At 34.7% G+C, this 21274-nt stretch overlaps 1 protein-coding gene across 2 annotated transcripts in view; it reads right to left on the bottom strand.

The window, feature by feature from the left end:
• The window catches only part of RPAP2 (RNA polymerase II associated protein 2), a 99497-nt gene that overhangs the window by 47564 nt on the left and 30659 nt on the right, over positions 1-21274 (bottom strand). For both annotated transcript variants that reach the window (XM_042952814.1, XM_042952815.1), the window contains exons 7-10: positions 14857-14892; positions 11446-12385; positions 5448-5530; positions 2296-2376 (exon numbers count right to left, since the gene is read on the bottom strand). In XM_042952814.1, the coding sequence (XP_042808748.1) occupies positions 2296-2376; positions 5448-5530; positions 11446-12385; positions 14857-14892 (1140 nt within the window). The remainder of the gene's footprint in view (positions 1-2295; positions 2377-5447; positions 5531-11445; positions 12386-14856; positions 14893-21274) is intronic.

Raw genomic sequence — 21274 nt, 5'->3', positions numbered from 1 at the left:
GTTGTTCTTTAATAGCTTTAAGAGCTACATTTAAATTTTATTTCCACTTAAGTTACAAATCTTTCAAGATTTCCTATTGGGCAATTCTTGGCATCTTGTGATGATGAATTTAAAAAATGTCACTTTAAAATATCTTGAGTTGAAAAATACCTGAATTATGTAAACAGATATGAAATAATCTCATTGTAATCTCTAATTAAGATAATAAAAATGTTAAGACAGAAATGTTGAATAAATTGAGGCACCCCACACACATTCTGTTTAGTCAGGCTTCACAGGAAAAGACTCCACAAGAATGTTTTAAAACAACTCTTCAGGCACCTAGGTAGCTCAGTCAGTTCAGTGTCCACCTCTTGAGTTTGGCTCAGGTCATGATCTCATGGCTTGTGAGATCTAGCCTCGCATCAGGCTCTGTGCTGACAGTGAGGAGTTAACTTGGGATTCTCTCTCTCCCTCTTTCTCTCTGTCCCTACCCTGCTCGTGCTCTCCCTCTCTCAAAATAGATAAATATTAAAAAAGAAAAAAAAAAAAAGAAAGAAAAAAACCCTCCTGTAGTCTTGAGTCTACAAAGCTAAGTATTTAAACATGAAGTGGTACAAATGATCCTTTTTAGAGGTGGAAGATAAAGTTTTTTGAGATTTGTCTAAACTATGAATCTTAGATCCTGCTAGTACACACCTTATTGAAAAACAGTTTTCTGAATCCCTTTCTGGCACACAAAAAGGTCAGTGTTGTTTTTACACGCATTAGTTGAAAGTGAATGGATATTTGGTATTACTGGTATAGGGTACAGTGACTAGAAGAGAAATCTAATAGCTAACAATGCCAAGAAATTATTTCTGTACCTTAATTTTAAACTTCTAAAATATTGCTACTTCTGATAACAATAAACCATAGTGATAATTTATTTATTGGATGAAATGATTCTCCTACTCTAGAAGTTTGGTCTATGTTGGTGCTATCTGGTTTTAGCTACCGGCAAATACTACTTTTCATATTTGGTCACTGGCATTTGGCTGAAATGTGTATTTGGTGCACCTCTACCAATAGCATATTTAGAGGTTTATCCTTATGCTTCTTGGCAGAGAATACAGATATAGCCTGGGAATATTTTTACCTTGATAGTTTTAGAAAAATCCCAACTCTACTTCATAATTGATATTCCCTATTCTTTCTTTCTTAATACTTTTTATCACTTCAAATCTGTTCCACGCAATTCAATATTAAATTACCCATGGTTTTGTACTGTTCACAGTGCTCAAGTTATCCTCTAACAGGAGAGTTCTTCCTTGAGGTGGGCATAATGTTTCTTTTGTATTGCTCATAGTGCCTACCACAGTGCTGGTCATCAGATATATATTTACTGAATAAGATCCAGTATATTCCTGGCTAACCACCTTTGTGTGAGACCTTATTTTCCTTCTTAATTTTAGTCTATTCTATAAATAAACTATCCAAAACTAACTATATTCAAAGTCTGAACAAATAAGGTATTGAATTTAATAAAAGATAAAAGTCATGTTTAGTGGAGAAGAAAACAGAGCACTATTCTTAGATCTAAGACACTGAAGGTAAGCATTTACTTTATTCATGCCTTTGTTAGAAAGCCCTCTTGCTCATCTACAGACCCCAACAGTTAAAACATGCTTTAATTAAAATTTACTGTATTTTTTTCATATTGCACTTTCTTGAGACATTGATGAAGGTGTTTTGCAAAGGCCCAGAGCATACAAACTGCCCAACCAGAAAAGCCTGATAGCAAAGGAATGCTAGAAGACCACACCCCACATGACCCCTTCCTTCCCTGCCCACGATCATGGGCTGAACACATACCAACCCTGACCCATTATTATATGCTCCCTGCCTGCTTTCTTGCATGTATCCCTCAAAACCTCTCCTTATAAATTTCTAGGTGTGCTTGTTGGTGGAGAGGCTGGTTGTTAAGGCTTAAGCCTGCCACCTCCCCTGGCTGCTGGCACCCAAAATAAATCTCTTCCTTTCTCTTTTCCAAATGCTTTTCGGTTATTGGCTCCTTTTAGGATGAGTTTATCCAAGTTTGTTCAATAACACTGTGGGCAAACCCAGCCAGGAGCTATGCTTTTTATTAGTCTAGCCCCCACAGGATTTCCTAGGATGGAGCAGTTGGCCATGGCAGCATGCCAGGGCTTACCCATTTATTTCCTGAGTTAGCGGCTGTGATATATCAGTGGGTAACACAGTCTACCTATGGATTCTGCAAGACAGCTGCATGAAGTCAAAATAACTAAGAAGGAAAACTGTAATATTAACACCAACCTGAAAGTTCGAACGAGATTTTTAAGCTGTGCATAAATATCTCCTAATGTGATCTGAAGAGGCCCCAAAAGTCCAGGCACTCTGAAAATAAAAAAAAATTACGTTTCTTTTAAAATATAATTTAATTATACACACATACTCTTTGAGGTTTGCCTAAGTCTGGATTTTCCATACGTAAGAATGGCACTTAGGTAGAGGCAGTTAAGCTAGGATCTGACTGCTGAGAAGTCATAAGGATATAATTCGTAATAACCCCACACTCCAAGTCACAGTCTGTGCTACAGTACGAGACACTGAGAAACATTGTTTTGGCTACTATCTGTATTCTGGTCTTGGGTTTTTCTTACCTTTACTTTTGAATATTAGACTAAGTTAGGAGTGTGGCCTATTTCTCCTTATTAAATTCTTATGGTCGGAGTAAAAATTAGTACTTTTTTAGTGAGCAACTTGACAATATATGTTAACGTTTTAAATGCAGCTAGTCTTTGACCCAAGAGTTTTACTAGGAAAAAATTTATCCTAAAGAAATAATCAGATAACATAAAAAAGTTGCTTACGCAGAAATATTTTTAGTAGTGAAAAATGGAAACAAATGTCCATCAACAGATGATCATAAATAATGATATACACATATAATTATGATATACAAATATTCCATATAATGGAATATAATAAAACCTTTAATATAAATCTATGTATTTATAATGTGGAAAAATATGGTATATTAAGTGAAAAATGCCTATGGAGTATTGCCCCATTTTTATAAAAACTTATATATAATGATACTGTATCTGACATACTGTGTATTTCAAACACGTTTCATTCCTTCCAGGTTTATACTATAACAGAGAGAACCAAAGGGAATGAATATACACACACCATACATCATGTATACATCAAAGATAAACATCAAAACATTACTAGGGATTAGAGGTTATCTTCCTTCTTATACAATTTTGCACTGCCTCAATCTGCTGCAATAAGTATGTATGACTTTTTTAATTATGCAAGTTTCAGATATATTTCAAAACAGAGGAAACAGCAACAGCAACTCTATATCTATTTCCAAATTCAACCTCCCAATATTTTGTTATATTTACTGCATTTTTTCTTCCTTCTTTCCTCTCCTTGCCAGTACCATTTTAAAGTGAATTCCTAAGCACCTGGGTGGCTCAGTCAGTTGAGGTACCAATTTTGGCTTAGGTCATAATCTTGCAGTCTGTGAGTTCCAGCCCCACATGGGTCTCTGTGCTGATCCCTGGAGCCTGAGCCTGCTTTGGATTCTGTATCTCCCTCTCTCTCTGTACCTCCCTCCCTCTCTCTCTCTCTCTCTCTCTCTCTATCAAAAATAAATAAACATTAAAAAAAAATTTAAAAAAAGTAAATCCTTGACATGTAATTTGATCCCTAAATATTTCCTTATTTATCTCTAAATACAACAGCATTTTCTTTCTTTTTTAAAAAATACAACAGCATGTTCTTACAAAATCATAATAAAATGATCATACCTAACCAAATTAACACTTCCTTAATATCACCTAATACCCAGTACATATTTCATTTTCTACAGTTATCCAAAAAACAAAAAAAAAAGTCTGTTTACAATTGGTTTGTTCTAATCAAAAACCAAAAGGTCTTATTTTTATTTTTTTATTATTTTAAAAAATATCTTCATTTTATAACAAAGAAAACCTCAACTACTTGCATAAACAACCAAAAAAACCTCTGTGTCAATAATTATTTTGTTTTTAGTGTTCTTTGTGTTTCTTTCTCTTTAAAGTTATTCCACCTCTTCTCACATTTAGTTCTTGAGCTATTATCAATAATTTGGTCTTCTGGCAGAGCTCCTTTTGTCATCTTCTATTGCAGCCAAAACCCAGGAGGAATAGAATTCCTTCAATGGCATAGCTATGTGGTCTTAAATTTAAAACTGGGTCCTTTCATTAGCTGAAATGTCTAGAAAATTATTTTCTGATAAATCCTTATCTACTGATTACATACCAGTATCAATAATCCATACTAACGTTTAAAATCTATATAACTACAGTCAAGGATTGATATCTTCTTGTCCTATGAATCAGACAGATGGTGACTTTTACTGTTTTCTAACCTAATATTACACAGAAACAATGTCTAAGTATAGGACCATATAAAAGGCAAAACTAAAAACAGCTTTACTGTCTATGAGAAGCTTAACATAATAGGCACTCAACAAATATTAATTTAAATAATTATTTAAAATGTAAAACTTACAGAAGCAAGCTGCTCAAAATACCAAGGCTTCCAGAAGATTATGTTTTTCTTAGTTTTGAACTACTACAAAATTAAGACTAATCTATATGCACACTTTTTAGATTTTATTTTTAAGTAATCTCTACACCCAAATGGGGCTTGAATTCATAATCCTGAGATCAAGAGTCACATGCTGTACCGACTGAGTCAGCCAGGTGCCCCTAATCCATATGCACACCTTAAACAATGACTGAAAACACCCTTACGTTTTTCTCCTCAAGAAAGAAAGTGGAGATTTAAAAGTTCAAGACAGCTCTTACACCTCTGGAAAAAAGATTTTTCAAACTTCCTTTGAAAGACAAATCAAGATTACAATTTTTTAAATGTCATTCATCACTGGGCAATTACAAGAAAAATAATTTCCACAACGGGAAGCTTAAAACTAAAGTGCAAAGTTGACTTGAACAAAAACTCTTAAGTTGCTGAGTGTGAAATGGTTCTATAAATAAATATGTATGCAGAGTGAGTTAACAGACCGTTAAAACTTCATAAAGTTTCATTCACATGTGAAACTGATATGACACATATACCACAAATCAGTATTTAAATGGTCTAGCTTTGATATTTTTTCCCTGACTTCACTGGATTATTAAGTGGAGGTGACATAGTTTGGTTTTCTACTCCCATATTCTCAACTTTTATTATGTGCTTCTGTGTCTTCTGCACAAAACTTAATTTCAATATTTCCTTGGCAATATATCTTAAAAATTCCAATTTCTCAGGCAAAGACATCCATGTAAACTTTTCACATTTTTCAAACTGTTCAAAATTGAAGGATAAAAATTAATCTAAATTATGAACCTACAAATACCAAATTAATTCAAAATATTGTAAAAGTGGAATGACAATTACATACTTACATTTTACTCAACTTTTCAAGTACGATGCGTTTTCTAATCTGGTTCTGAGAACTTGAATCTATCAGCGGAAAGGTGGGATCTTGCTGAATCACATTTTTAAACAAAACAAAGCAAAATCATAAACGTACATTCTTTCTCTGGTAAGAACAATAACATTAAAACAAAAGTTTACACCTAGGGAATGGCAGAATAAAAACTAGACTTGAGAATTAGAAGATTTAAATTTGAGTATTGCTTCAGTCATTAGGTTGATGTAAACTTAAGTTATATGCCTACTTTTTAGAGTGTTTTCTCATCTGTATAAAGGGATGCTAATACCTTCTTTATTAAATGAGAAAATGTACATGAAAGAAATTTGTAAACTGATAAATGCTCTACAAATGTTGGAGATTAAAGTTTTAAAATTAGCAAATAGTATAAATATATTATGGGGAATTCCACTTCTAGAAATGGCAGACAAGGTAATTCAAACCATTTCTCCTGCTGAGAACTGAAAAAACACTGGGAAAATACCCATATTTGTTTGAAAACATCACAGAACTAACAAGGCAGTAAATAATTATGGCCAGAGATTCTAGAGAAGGTAATTCCAGACAGGCAGTGACTAATTCCAAAAGAAGCAATTCAGATACTGAGAACTTGAGCATCTTCTAATAAGCATTAGAGCTTGGGGAATGCCGAGACTGTACTGACAACTCTCTCCCCCAAAGCCTGACTTAGAAGGACTACTAAGACTAAGAATGAATAGGAAACAGACTGGCTCTTACAGAGACTGAAGCCCAGCTTTAAATCATTTTAATCCATGACTGGATTAAGCAAGATGTGGGACAACTACAAATCATCTGCTAGAAGCCAACATAAATCTGTTTTAACTTCAGTCTCAAATTATCTGTAATTTTTAATATACAATGTTTGCCATATAATAAAGCAATAAGAAAACAAGACAACATGGTCAAAATGTGAAACTTTAGCCCATGGAAAACAACCCCCAGGGAATCCAGACGATGAAGTTATCAGCTTTATTCAAAATAACTATGTTGATGTATTTAAAGAAAAATGACAAGACTGAAAATTTCTGTAGAGAACTGAAAACTATATAAAAGAACCAAAGGAAAATTCTCAAACTGAAAAATACAGTATTTTTTTTTTTTTAAATTTACTTATTTTGAGAGAGAGCATGCATGCACATGTGATCAGGGGAGGGGCAGAGAGAGGGAGAGAAAATCTCAAGCAGGCTCTGTGCTGTGCTGTCAGCACAGAGCCTGACGTGGAGTTTGAACTCACAAACCAAGATCATGACCTGAACCAAATGAAATCAATGTTTAACTGACTAAGCCACCTAGGCACCCTGAAAAATACAGTATTCTAAAGTGAGAACTTAATGAATATATTTAATAATATAGTAAAAAAGACTGAAGAGAGAATAGTGATTTAGAAATTATTCAGAATAAAGCACAGTCACACCTAACACCCCCTCCCACATACATACATAATACAAAGCACAAAAGAATATGAGACACAGAAGATACAGTGGAAAAGATTAACGTGTCTGTAATTGGAGTACCAGACAGAGAGGAAAGGAAGAATGAGACAGAAGAAGTATCTATAGAGATAATAATTGAGACTCTTCCAAAACTGATAAAGAAACCAAATTAAGATTCAAGTATTACAAGTGCCAAAAGAATAAATGCAATAATAATCACATGTAGGCCAAGCATTCTAAAATTGACAGTAACCAAAGACAAAAAAATCTTAAAAGTAGCTAACAGAAGAAAAACAGTATTTTCAAAGAAGTAGCAATAAGACAAATAAATGAAAGCCAAAGGACAAAGAAATATTTTCAGCTGCCTGAAAAAAATGCTAATCTAGAATTCAATACCCAGAAAAATGTCCTTCAAAAATGAAAGTAAAATAAAGAATTTTCTGACAAAAACTAAGAAAATTTATCATTAGCAAACTGCACTAATCAAAATACAGGATATTCTTCAGGCCCAAGACAAATAATCTGTAATGGAAGAATAGAGATGCAGGAAGGAAAAACAATAGAAGAGTAATTAATTGGGTAACTCCAACTGAATATTGACTATAAATAATCTTACATGATTTAAAATACTGAGACAAAGGGCGCCTGGGTGGCTCGGTTGGTTAAGTGTCCAACTTCGGCGCAGGTCATGATCTCATGGTTCATGGGTTCAAGTCCTGCATCGGGCTCTGTGCTGACAGCTCAGAGCCTGGAGCCTGCTATGGATTCTTTGTCTCGCTCTCTCTCTCCCCCTCCCCTACTTGTGCTCTCTCTCTCAAAGGTAAATAAACATAAAAAAAAATATATTAAAAAAAATACAGAGAGAATAAAAATAGACAACAAGAGCACATAAGGAAAGAGAGGGTAAATAGAATTGAAGTTTCTAAGGGACTGTTAAGGAAGCAAAAAAAATTAACTTATATTAGACTTTTATAATAATTCAGTTAATTCAAGTTTTACTCTTTACAGTAACCACTTAATGATTAGTAAAATAACATTTCAAACAAGCTAACAGAGGGTAAACAATGAAATAATGATATTTAATTCAAAGAAAGAAAGGAGAGAAAGAACACAGAACAGGTGGGACAAGCAGAAAGCAATGAGTGGGATGAGATTTAAGCCCAAACATATCACTTAGGATACTGAATGTAAATAGGCTAAATTCTCCACATAATAAAGATTACCAGCCTAAGTAAAAGCAGATAGTCCTTGAAAATACTAATGAAGAATGCTAATGCCAGCAAAGTAGAGTAAAAGAGAAAAAAATCATCAATGTAGAGAAAAGTCACTCCATAATACTGAGGTTTGATTTACCAGGAAGACATAACAATCTTTTTTTTTTTTAACACCATATAATATGGTCTCAAAATACTAACAGTAAAATTCACTAAACTAAAAGGAAAAATAATCAAACCATAATTATGGTGACAGATTTCTGACCCATCTCTCCCATCTTTCTCAGTAACTAATGAACAACACCCCCCACCCTGCAAAAATCAATAGTGCTTCTCAAACTTTAATGTAAACACATTTTCTCAAAGGAAAACAATGAAATCTGACCCATTCTCATCATAAACAAAAATCAATTCCAAGTGAATTGCAGATCTAAATATGAAAGGAAAAACAAAGCTTCTAGAAGATGAAATAACCCGGGCTAAACAAAGATTATTTTCTTAGAAAAGTCATTAAAGGCTACAATTAATAAACTGAACTCAAGATATCATTAATGAGAGTGAAAAGGCAAGTCTCAGAGTAGAAGACGATATTTGTAATACACTCAATTAAAAATGGGTTTGAATCCTGAATAAGGAATTCCTACAAAATCAGTAAGAAAAAAATACCTGGATATTCCTACAGATAAATGAGAAAAACACTTGAAAAGATACTTAACAAAAGAGACATTCCAAAAGGTCAAAAAGCAAATGAAACAGTGCACAACTCATTAATCATCAGAGAAATGTATTATAACCAAAAAGTAATACCACCAGAAATATGAAAAGTAACAATATCAAGTACTGGTAAAGAATGTGGAGTCATGGAAACTCTCATATAGTGGCAATGGAATATAAACCTGCAAAAACATTTTGGAAAACTGTTTGGCATTATCCAGTATAGTTGCATATACACATATATTATGACCCCAAAATGATATACATACCCAACATAAATACCTATACCTTAGAAGAGAGATATAAACAAGAAAGCTCAGACACCACAGCCCCACACTGGAAAAGCCTAAATGCCCATTAATATGAATAAATTGGGATATATTTCTATAAGGGAATGCTATGCAGCAATGAAAGAATGAAGTATAGCCGCATGGAACAACATAAATAACTCACAAACATAATGTTGCATGAAATAAATTGAAAACCAAAGAATATATACTATGTGAATTCATTTAACACAGTTCAAAACTGACAAAACTAATGTATGTTATTATAATAGTTATTCAATTTGGAAAGAGGATATAATCAGGAGGAGACATAGTTGGGCCTCTGTTTTACTCAAATTTCTTGGCCTGGGTAATGATTACAAGGCTGTGTTCTTTTGTGATAATTCAACGAGTTGTACACTTACTATCTGTATTTTACATGAACGAAAAAGTTTTAATGTTATGCAACAAAGGAATAGTCAATTTTCATTTTCTTTCTTAGTTATTTTTCCTGTTTAAAGCTTATAAACACAAAAATGATAAAACGAATGTTATATTAAGGTAGTTTATGCAGCTGAGTGACAGAGATCAGGTTTCTTCAAGCTTATTATAAAAGTTATGAATACTATCTAATAATACAGTTGAAGTGATTCAAAATATAGTACTAGGCTAGGTAGCATTCTATATAAGAAATTTCTAAACTTTTACTCTATTTCCACTTTCATCCTCTTTCTAAATCTCCAAATGTGTTCTTAAATTTAGAGCCACATTTACTCACAAATCTTTAGTAACAAAATTTTGTCATAAAAATAAGGTTATCACGTACTCCTCTTCATGCCAAATAACTTCATTTCCCAAGCTACACATCAAACCAAAAACAGGTAAGAGAAATACTGTGAGAACCCCGCCTAAGAGACATTTAGTCTCTACAGAGAATTACTATTTACTGAGCATCAATTTTATCTAAGGCACTGTGATAAATGCTTTACATACATTATTTTTTAAATTCTTAACAAGTGAGCAAGGAAAGCTATCAGACTCAAGAGACCAACTTTTCATACAGTAATAAATGACATAGCTAATACTAAAACCTAGGTTTACCTGGTATGCTCTATTTTCTCTTATGTCCATTATTTCTCAATAAGTCTCCTTTACTATATTATTTTCATTAATATTATTTTAAATTGGCCTGCTTGCTAAATAATACCCAAATACTTTACCATTCAGCGAGTAAGTCTACTCCACTGTATACAGTTCTATTGGAAATAAAATACAAAGATATATATCCCATGCAGAAATTTGAAATACAAAGAATATTTGTTGGTACAAAAATAAATAAATAAACCTCTTCAGAGAGTCTACATATTATATGAAGAACTAGGTTTTAAAGAAAACTCTGTCCCCCAATTCTAGGCTATTTCTATACTGGAGAAAAATATTACACATTTGTGAAATTTTCTGGGAGCGAATTTCAACTTATTTGGAAAACAATTATGCCACTACTGGAGATGGCATTTAAAAAATTTTTAAAAATTATTTAGGGGCGCCTGGGTGGCTCAGCTGGTTGAGCCTCTGACTTCAGCTCGGGTCATGATCTCATGGTTCGTGGGTTCGAGCCCCACGTTGGGCTCTGTGCTGTCAGCTCAGAACCTGAATCCTGCTTCGGATTCTGTATCTCTCTCTCTCTGGCCTTCCCTTGCTCAGGCTTTGTCTCTCTCTGTCGCAAAAATAAACATTAAAATAAATAAATAAAATTAATTTATTTTGAGAGAGAGAGAGATAGCACGAGCAGGGGAGGGGCAGAGAGAGGGAGAGACAGAGAATCCCAAGCAGGCTCTGCACTGGCAGATGCGGGGCTCAAACCTATGAAACTATGTAATCATTACCACAGCCAAAACCAAGAGTCAGACCCTCAACTGACTGAGCCACCAAGGAGTCCCTAGGGATGGCATTTGAAAACAAAAAACTGAACTAAACAAACTTGAAAATTTAACAATTATTTCTTCAGTATTACTCCTGTTCCAAGGTTTGCTATGGTGAGTGTTTCATATGCTAGCAGCATAGAAAACTCATTATCTTTTTTTTTTTTTAAGTCTATTTATCTTGAGAGAGAGAAAAAAAAAGCATGAGTGGGGGGAGGGGCAGACAGAGAGAGAGGAGAGAGAGAATCCCATACAAGCTCCAGGCTGTTATCCCAGAGCCTGACGCTGGGCTCGATCTCACAAACTGTGAGATCATGACCTAAACTGAAATCAAGAGTCTAATGCTTAACTGAATGAACCACCCAGGTGCCCCCAAAACCCATCATCATTAAGACATACCTCTTCTGAGTCTTGTGATTTGGTAGTTTCTTCATTCAAAACATATCGTCCTCTATAAAACTCCCTTATCCTTAGATTTAAGGTTTCAGTTTCTTTTTTCAAATTCTCATAACTTGGTAGTGGTTTACTGGCTGTATCTGAAGTCCTAAAAGGTAAAGACTCATCCAAGCTATTCTGAGATCCCTGCAGGGAAGGAGAATGTCTGTCTAGGTCACAGTCTATGTCATCTTCATCAAGTTCTTCTTCTTTAACCAGAGGGGCTGAAGAGAGTTTCAGACACAAAGAAGCATAATTCTGGCCATACAAAAACCTCAAAGTTTCTTCTGTCTTCCACTCAATCAAAGTCTCCTTCAGGACTTTAAGTAAGTTTGCCTTTGCAACTTCAGGGCACATCTGCACTGAATTAGATGCTGATCTAGAAACCTGGTTTGATTTGGCAAACTTTCTCTTAAAATGCTCAGCACTTTTCTTACTTATACCTACTAGAGTTACTTTTGAACTACTGTATTTATTTTCAGAATTTTCTGAAACTTCTACTTTTTCTTGCAAAGGACTATTTGGAGAAATCTGAGTACTTACTTTCTGTGAAGGAAGTTCACAAGCAGCAGCTTTCTCCTGACTATCTAATGTGCAATTGCCTAGCTGCTCAGAGACATCTATTACTGTCTGTTCTTTGTCTTCATGCTTGGAGTTAGCTTTATGGCCAGCTTTCTTTTTCATTATGCTTTTTTTGTGCAGCTTTGGACTTACACCCATTGTATCTACCAGTCTGTTTCCTGGTAGAATGGAGGAAACAAAGTCTTGCTCATTGTCACTGTTACTGTCACTATGAGTGCTAGAAGAACTAGATTCATAATGCTTCTCAAAATGTCCAGGATTGTCAATATCTGATGTTTTAATGGCCTTAGTGCATAGCTGTACTTCCTTTCCAGAATGGCCACTGTAGAAGGAAAGAAACAAAATAACTATAATGAAAAAGCAAAACGTCCCACAGTTATTTATATTTTGTAACTTTCAAGCATTGCCTATAGATTATATATATATACCTATCTATCTATCTATCTATATATATATATATATATTTCCGTAGATACACACATATACACATATACACGTTTTCAAAGAATGCTATATAATCTATGATTTCTCTGCATCTTATTTATTTGATATAATTCTACCATCTTCTTTTTTCCCGTTTTTTAAAGTGTTAAAGGAGTACAGCAAAAAGAAAAAAAAAACCTTGGTAATTCCATCCTACTGAATTATTTTGAGTTTTGCTTGTTACATTTCTTTTTCTTTCTTTCTTTCTTTCTTTCTTTCTTTCTTTTTTTTTTTTTTTTTAACTCATGACCTGATGATCAAGACCTGAGTGGAGATCAAGAGTCGGACACTTAACCGAATGAACCACTCAGGTGCCTCTGCCTGTTACTGTTCTGTGACTATTTTATATATACTTTTTAAAAAAAGGTTTTCTTTTGAAAACCTCATTCCTGCTTTCTCAAAAAAATGTATTACAGAAACTCTGTTTAGGTTTTGAAAGATAACATGATAAAAAGACATGTTTAAACCTTTCCCAATTATGGTTGATAGTTATACAGAAAATTCCATAGATAAAAATCACAAGAAAGTCTTAGCAAAAAATAAAATTAATAAAGAAAATTAATATTTGCCAATGAAAGATATTGTATTTGAAAACCCAGAGTTATTATAGAATGCTAAAAATAAAAGACAGTAGTTTTCCCTTTGACTATGTTCCTTCAATTTTCATTTTTTTTAATTAAAAAAAATTTTTAATGTTTACTTATTTTGAGAGAGACAGAGAGAGGGAGAGAGGGAGGAGGGACTAAGAACGAGGAGAGAAAGAATCCCAAGCAGGCTCCACACTGTCAGCACAAACGTGGGACTCGATCCCACAAACCATGAGATCATTACCTGAGCTGAAACCAAGAATCACACACTTAATCAACTGAGCAACCTAGGCGCCCTGCTTCAATTTTCAACTGGGTTTTAAAAAGATTAAGAATTATGAAAAGGTGAAGGAAAAGAGTAGCTTTGTCTATACAAACCTGAGATAGGAAATGTTAGGTGAGAAACTCTCCAGCAAATGCACATATCAGAACTTTAAAAGAACTCTTTTAGGATAATAATTCTGTGTGAGTGGGGGCAGGGAATTGTGAGGGTATGTAGGAACTTTCTGCTTTTCAAGCAATTTTTCTATACACTTAAAACTGCTCCCCCAAAAGGATATTCATTTTTTAAATGATTAAAAAAATAGACTAAAATAAAATAATGGAACATTAAAAAAAAAAAGCATGCTTGGTGGCAGTATAAAGAAAGAAAAAGAAAAACAGAGTTGAAAGTAAGGTTGTGGGGGCGCCTGGGTGGCTTAGTCAGTTAACTGTCCAACTTAGGCTCAGGTCATGATCTCACGGTTGGTGCGTTCAAACCCTGTGTCAGGTTCTGTGCTGACAGCTAGCTCAGAGCCCAGAGCCTAAGGATTCTGTGTCTCCCTCTCTCTCTGCCCCTCCCTTGCTTGCGCTTTCCTCTCTCTCTTTCAAAAATAAATAAAACATAAAAAAAAAAACAAAAAACCAGTAAGGTTGTGGATGGGAATAAAGAAAAGATAACAAGTTCATTCAGTATTAGATACCATTTTTTAGTTAGAATCTAACCTATATAGCCACGAGACTGTCTCTTGTACCTGAAGTAAGCATAATGTTAAAAAAAATTAGAACAATTTGACTTTCATAGGTTTCATACTTTCTCTTGGAATTTTAAAGTAATTATATTTTTCTGTATTACTTTGAAGCTATAAATTTAAAATATATATCAATAAATAAATATCTCTTACTTGTGTTCAATTCCATGTACTAAAATAGTGGCTAAAAACCAGGAAAATTTATGCTGATAAAAGATATAAGAATGTGTTTTGAGAAATAGTCACGATTGGGCAAGCAACACCTCAAGAACAGTTAAGAAAAATATCACAACTTGGAATTTTTCTATTAATGTTTTAGACACTCTTCCAAATAATACATAATTGGCACATTAAGCTTTGAAATCCTATAAAATAAGACTAGAAAAACCTTTCAACAAATGTAATTGGCATAATCTAGTTGACAAAGAAGCACAGTATCTCAGATGGAAGCTATGTTTGTGTCATATTTCAACAGGTTCAATTAGACTTCATTGTAGGAACAGCTGTACAATAAATCACACAGATCAAACACATCATCTTACTATCACAAAAGAAAAAGCTGTACAAGGCAAATATTTCTTTGTGTGGGCTAAAATGGGCACTTACCTCATGCATCAACACAGGAAGTCCAAGAGCTCGTATCACCTGGTTTACTCTTAATGTTTCTATTAACATAAATATATAGAAGGTAAGTAATACTGATTCAACCATACCTTTGTCCTTCCTGTAGCAGTTGAAAATCAGGATCCCTGTGACAAAACATAGGAATAAAAAATTGAAGGCAACTGGTATGTCAAACATTTTCAAGTGTTTGTTATAACTATATTGGATAGAAAATATAATTAAAAGGAAACAGTTCATTTAAAGTTTTAAAGAAAAAATTGAAGAACAAAGTAATTGTGAAACTCATCCATAAGAAATATGGATTAATCTGTTATCCAAAATTTGTTCATATTTTAGGACTAAGTTCAATTTCCATGAGTGTAATAAAGTTTTCCCTGACTAACCTGACTAAAGTAAATCACTCTCTCCTATGAGTTCCAGAGTCAGTATTATGTAGTCAATTAATATATGTTAATCAGGTACTCCTCTATGGCTTAATACTAGAATTATTATCTAAAAGTCTTACTTTTCATACATTTAAGTGTGGTTTCTTACCAAACTACAAGCTTCTTGAGGGCAGGAATTATGTACCACAATTCTCCTCTATTTCCTTTATATAGTCAATAAGAATTTTTGCTCTAATTTCTGAGAAAGCATTGTATCGTAGTATGAACTATGTAGATCAGGTGATTGAATTCAATTCTAGGAACAATTTTTCTATGCAATACCAGAAATTCCATTTGGCTGGGCATCATGGATATTTAAAAGACAGAGAGAAAAGCTCTTAGAAAGCCAATACAAAAAGGAACAAATAGCAAGTGATTCCAAGAGGACAGGAAAACTCTATAAAATATTTCTGAAGTGACTCAGGAAAAGTGACTTCTAAAGATTACAAAAATGGATTAAATAAAAGTGAATATACAGGGACACATGGGTGGCTCAGTTGGTTAAGCAACTTCAGCTCAGGTCATGATCTCAAAGCTTGTGAGTTCAAGCCCCGCATCGGGCTCTCCACTCTCAGTGCAGAGCCCACTTTGGACCCTCTGTCTCCCTCTCTCTCTGCGCCCCCCCCCCCCATTCTCTCTCTCTCTTTCTCTCAAAATAAACATTAAAAATTAAAAAAATAAAAATATACAAAGAAGAATACACAAAAAATGGAGTGAAAATCCATGTTTATCAATAGGGAGACTCAATACTGTCAAGATGTCATTCTCAACTTGATCTACAGATTCAATGTAATCCCAATCAAAATCCCAGCAAGTTATTTGTGGATATCACAAATTGAGTGTAAAGTTTGGGAGGAGGCAAAAGACCCAGAATAGCTAACACAATAATGAAGAACAAAGTTGGAGAACTGACATTACCTGACTTCGAGACTATAACGCTATAGTAATGAAGACAGTGTGGTAGTGGTCAAAGAACAGATAAATAGATCACTGGAACAGAATAGAGAACCCAGAAATAGATGCACACAAATATATTCAACTGATCTTTGACAAAGCAACAAAAGCAATACGAGGGAGAAAAGATCATTTTTTCAACAAATGGTACTGGAATACTGAGTATTCACATGTAAAGAAGTGAATCAAGGGGCACCTGGGTGGCTCAGTGTGTTGGGCCTCTCTGTTGATTTCAGCTCAGGTCACAATCCCAGGGTTGTGGGATTGAGCCCTGTGTTGGGCTCCGCACTGACTGCGGAGTCCACCTGAGATTCTCTTTCTCTCCCTCTGTCCCTCTCCACTGCTTGGACTTTGTCTCTGTCTCTCTCTCTCTAAAACAAACAAACAAACAAACAAACACATACAAACAAACAAGTGAATCAAGACAAAGACTTATACCATTCATAAAACTAACTCAAAATGGATCATAGAACTAAATATAAAACACAAAACTATACAAAACTCCAAAAAGATAATATAGGAGAAAACTAGATGACTTTTTAAATTTTTTTTTTTTTTAACGTTTATTTATTTTTGAGACAGAGAGAGACAGAGCATGAACAGGGGAGGGGCAGAGAGAGAGGGAGACACAGAATCTGAAACAGGCTCCAGGCTCTGAGCTGTCAGCACAGAGCCCGACGCAGGGCTCGAACTCACGGACCGTGAGATCATGACCTGAGCCGAAGTCGGACACTCAACTGACTGAGCCACCCAGGCGCCCCTAGATGACTTTTTAGATAGGACACCAAACACACAATCTATGACTGAAAAAACTGGTAAGCCAGGCTTCATTAAATTAAAAAAATTCTGCTTTGTGAAAGATATTGTCAAGAGAATAAAAAGAAAAACCAGATTAGGAGAAAATATTTGCAAAAGACATACTTGATAAAAGACTATTATCCAAAATATCAAATAACTCTTAAAAGTCAATAAGAAAACACCTCAATAAAAATGGGTCAGAGACATTAAAAGACACCTCACCAAACAAGATATAAAGATGGCAAGTAAGCATATGAAAAGATGCTCTACATTATATGTCATCAGCAAACTGCAAATTAAAAGAACAGTAAGATACCACTACACTTGTTAGTATAGCTAAAATACAGAACACTGACAACATCACATGCTGGTGAATGTTTGGAGCAAGAGAACTCTCATTCATTCCTGGTGAAAATGCAAAATGGTACAGCCACTTTGAAATACAGTTTGGTGATTTCTTTTAAAACTAAACATACTCTTACCATACAATCCAGAACTCTTACTCCTCGGTATTTACCCAAAGGAGTTGAAAATTTACATCTACATACCATTTGCACCTATGTGGATAGAACTAGAGGGTATTATGCTAAGTGAAATTAGTCAGAGAAAGACAAATATCACATGACTTCACTCATATGAAGAATTTAAGATACAAAATAGATGAACATAGGGAAGGAAAGCAAAAATAATATAACAACGGGCGGGGGGAGACAAAATAGAAAACACTCTTAAATATAGAGAACAAACAGAGGGTTGGTGGAGGGGTTGTAGGAGGGGGGATGGGCTAAATGGGTAAGGGGCATTAAGGAATCTACTCTTGAAATCATTGTTGCACTATATGCTAACTAACTTGGATGTAAATTAAAAATAAACAAATAAGAAAATTTACGTCTACACAAAAGCCTGCACACGGATGTTTACAGCAGCTCTATCCATTTTGCCAAAACTTAGAAGCAATTAAGATATCTTTCAGTTGGTGAATGGTTAAATAAACTGTAGCAAATTCAGACAACAGATTATTATTAAGCATGAAAAAGAAATTAGCCACCATCAACCTAGAAAAAGACATGGGAGAAACTTAAATGCATATTACTAAGTGAAATAAGCCAGCCTGAAAAGAACATATTCTGTATAATTTTACTACCTAATATTCTGGGAAAGGTAAAACTATGGAGATAGTAAAAAGATCAGGGTTTATGACAGGTGGGAGATGAATAAGTGGAGCACATAGGATTTTTATGACTATAAAATTACTCTGTATAATAATGTAATTAATGTTGGATTCAAGTCATTATATATTTGTCCAAACCCATAGAATGTACAAAGCTAAGAGTGAACTCTAATGTAAACTATAGGCTTTGGGTGATAATGATATGCCAATACAGGCCCATCAATTGTAACAAATGAGCAATTTTGTTGGGGGATGCTGATAATGAGGGAGGCTATACAAGGGTAGGGGTAAGGAGGGTATATGGGAAATCTCTGTACCTTCCTCACCATTTTGGTATGAAGCTAATATTGCTCTAAGGAATAAAGTCTATTAATAGAAAAAAAAGTAAATATAAGAAACTAGACATACATGAAAGAGAAGCTAAGGCATTGAATATTAATCCCATTTAAAGGACAAAATAGGGTTGCAATGAAGGCCATGATATTGCAAAAAAGCATTTCAATTAAAAAAAGTTAAGCCAAATGGATAGATGGAACCACAGGTTATTCGAGTTATGACATTGAAAGGCTGCTAATCAAAAAAATGTCAGTTAAAGATATTTTTCTATATAATTAAGCATCAGAGTTGACCACATAATACTGCCTAGATAATCCATTTATCTTGTGTTCAGTCTTAAGCAGAAGAGGCACTGCTATGAATGGACTCTCCTACCAATCCTCTCCTTAAGTTATGGAAGGCACCACTAACTAATCAAGGCATTCTTTCCCGTTATATTCCTTCTCAGCACCACCCATCAGGAGACATATGGGATGAAACCAATATTTGCCATCCCTGCTTTAGAGATTCCCCTGTAGTTCAGGAATTCTCCAAGACCAATAATAAAAAATTTAGAAGGAAAGGCAAAATAAGACAATGGGCAATGAGCTGCCTGAGAGTAAAATTTTAATCTATTTTTGTTTTTTTCCTTAGTCCCTCAGCCAATTGAGGCATATCCTTTCCCAATCACCCAATATTACCCTGTTTACACTACTTCTTCTACTCACTAAAACTCTAGTTATAGAAGCTACCTTGGGTTGGTGTTCCTCAAAGCAAAGGACACTACATGGATGGTGACTAGCCTTGATTGCCCCAGGGGATATTTATAACTCTTATTAAGAGCTTTTTTGGCCTAAATAATATGCTAACTTTTACAACAGAGGATTGTATTGCCTCTCACAGATACCTGTAGTTCTTTCATTCTTCCTATCCCACATCCCCATCCAAGTCTTCCTGGCTAAAATTGTCAAGGTTCAGTGCCTTGCAGCTGCCTGGCATTTAGTCCTATAGGGTCTGAGTATCTCTATAGGTAAGAAAATATGTATAGACAGTGATTCTCAACTGGACTCTTACACTCAACAGCTAACCTACAAATGCAGGATATATATTCCATTATTCCTTCAAAAATAAAATTCTGAACTATTATATGTATGAATTATGCTGGGCATATTAAGTAATATAAAGAACAGGTTCTTATTCTTAAGGACGTTACAATTTAGTAGGAGAAAAACGCCTGTTCTAAGAGCTTCACAAAGGTTAATCCTCACAAGAATGAGTAGCTACAACTATTATCCCCATGTTACAGATAAAAAAATTTGAGTACTAAAAGAATAAGTAGTGGAAAGCCACACAACTGGTAAGTGGTAAAGCTAGAAATCAAATCAAGACAGCAGGGCTCTTAACTACATTTTGCATCATATAATTTCAGAGAATATATGTTAAGTATCATGAGAGATACATGAACTGCTACAACAAATTACAGAAGAAATAAAAATTGCTTGTTGAGCCAATGAAGAAAAGCTTTAGATTCAGTTGGGTCTATAAAGATTCATATAGTTTATATATGAAAGCCTTTAAGGCTAACTCTATGGATCTGAGGTTTTACTCCGTAAACCTCTCCCTTTTTCCTCTTGCCTTTTAGGATATTATCATACTTAAATCTATCTTGAGAAAATAAACACAGAAACCAACAAACCCTGTCCTTCAATCATACAGCTCCCCCCACTCCCTTTTTCATTGTAACCTTTCTTTATAGAAGTCTGCACTGGTTTTCATTTCCACATCTCCTATTCAATCATCACCCCTCTGCCTCCTGGAATCTGTATGCATTACTCTACTGAGATGTCCCTTGCTAATATTACCAATCACCATAGAAATGCTAAACTTAATGGATATTTTTCAGGGTTCTGTCCCTACCAACCTTTTTAAAGTAGAAGAAAAATAATCAACTTGAGAGGAGAGCTTGAAAGAGAAAATAGGAATAAATCATGAAGCAAGCCTTGGTGACAGAAGAAAAGAATCAGGAACATAGAAAGTATAAGCAATGAGGCAGAGAAACGAGAGAGGATAAGAAAATAACATTGAAGGAAATTCTGCTGGATGCACTCAATCATTTAGTTAAGTGGTAGGTTAAATTATCTATAATGAGTTGGGGATTGGGTTCAAAGTTTAAGGAGAGAAGAAAATGTGTGAACTTATCAGAGAGTCAATAAGAAACAAAGAAAAAAACATGTGAACACATGAGTGAGATTACACAGAATAAAATGGAACAGGGCCAAAGGAATGGAAAGAGTGCATGAGGCTTTGGTGTCAGATCTGGGTTTAAATTCCAGATCTATATAAATGAGCCTAGTGTTCTGGGTTAGTCACTAAACCTCTGTGAGCTTCAGTTCCACCACCCATAAAATGAGTAATAACACTTCCAAGGGGTCTTGTAAGGACTGAGACAGCTTATTTAAAGCACTAATGTTCTAAATGAGACAGCTTATCTAAAGCGCTTGAGAACTTTACTCAATAAAGATCAGGAACCCAAGCACAGGAAAAAAAGGGTGAGGGAGGAGTTAAGATGGTAGAGGAATAGGGGGACCCTAAGCTTGCTTAGTCCCTCAAACACAGCTAGATAAAAATCAAATCATTCTGAACACCCAAGAAATCAATCTGAGGACTGAGAGAACAAAACTGCAAGTCTACAAGTAGAATTGTAGAAGGTAGGAGCTGCGGAGACTTGATTTGGGGGAGGTAAGAACTGCGGGTGCTGTGGAGGGGAAGGAGCCTTGCTTATATAGAGTACCACAAGGTATTAGAAGCAGTGGAGCCCAAAATCTGAAGTTGTAGAAGTCTGCC

This window comes from Panthera leo, chromosome C1, assembly GCF_018350215.1.
Source record: "Panthera leo isolate Ple1 chromosome C1, P.leo_Ple1_pat1.1, whole genome shotgun sequence".
Classification (NCBI taxonomy): Eukaryota; Metazoa; Chordata; class Mammalia; order Carnivora; family Felidae; genus Panthera; species Panthera leo.
The sequence above is the reverse complement of the archived record's forward strand: the minus strand, read 5'-3'. Positions and strand labels throughout refer to the sequence as shown.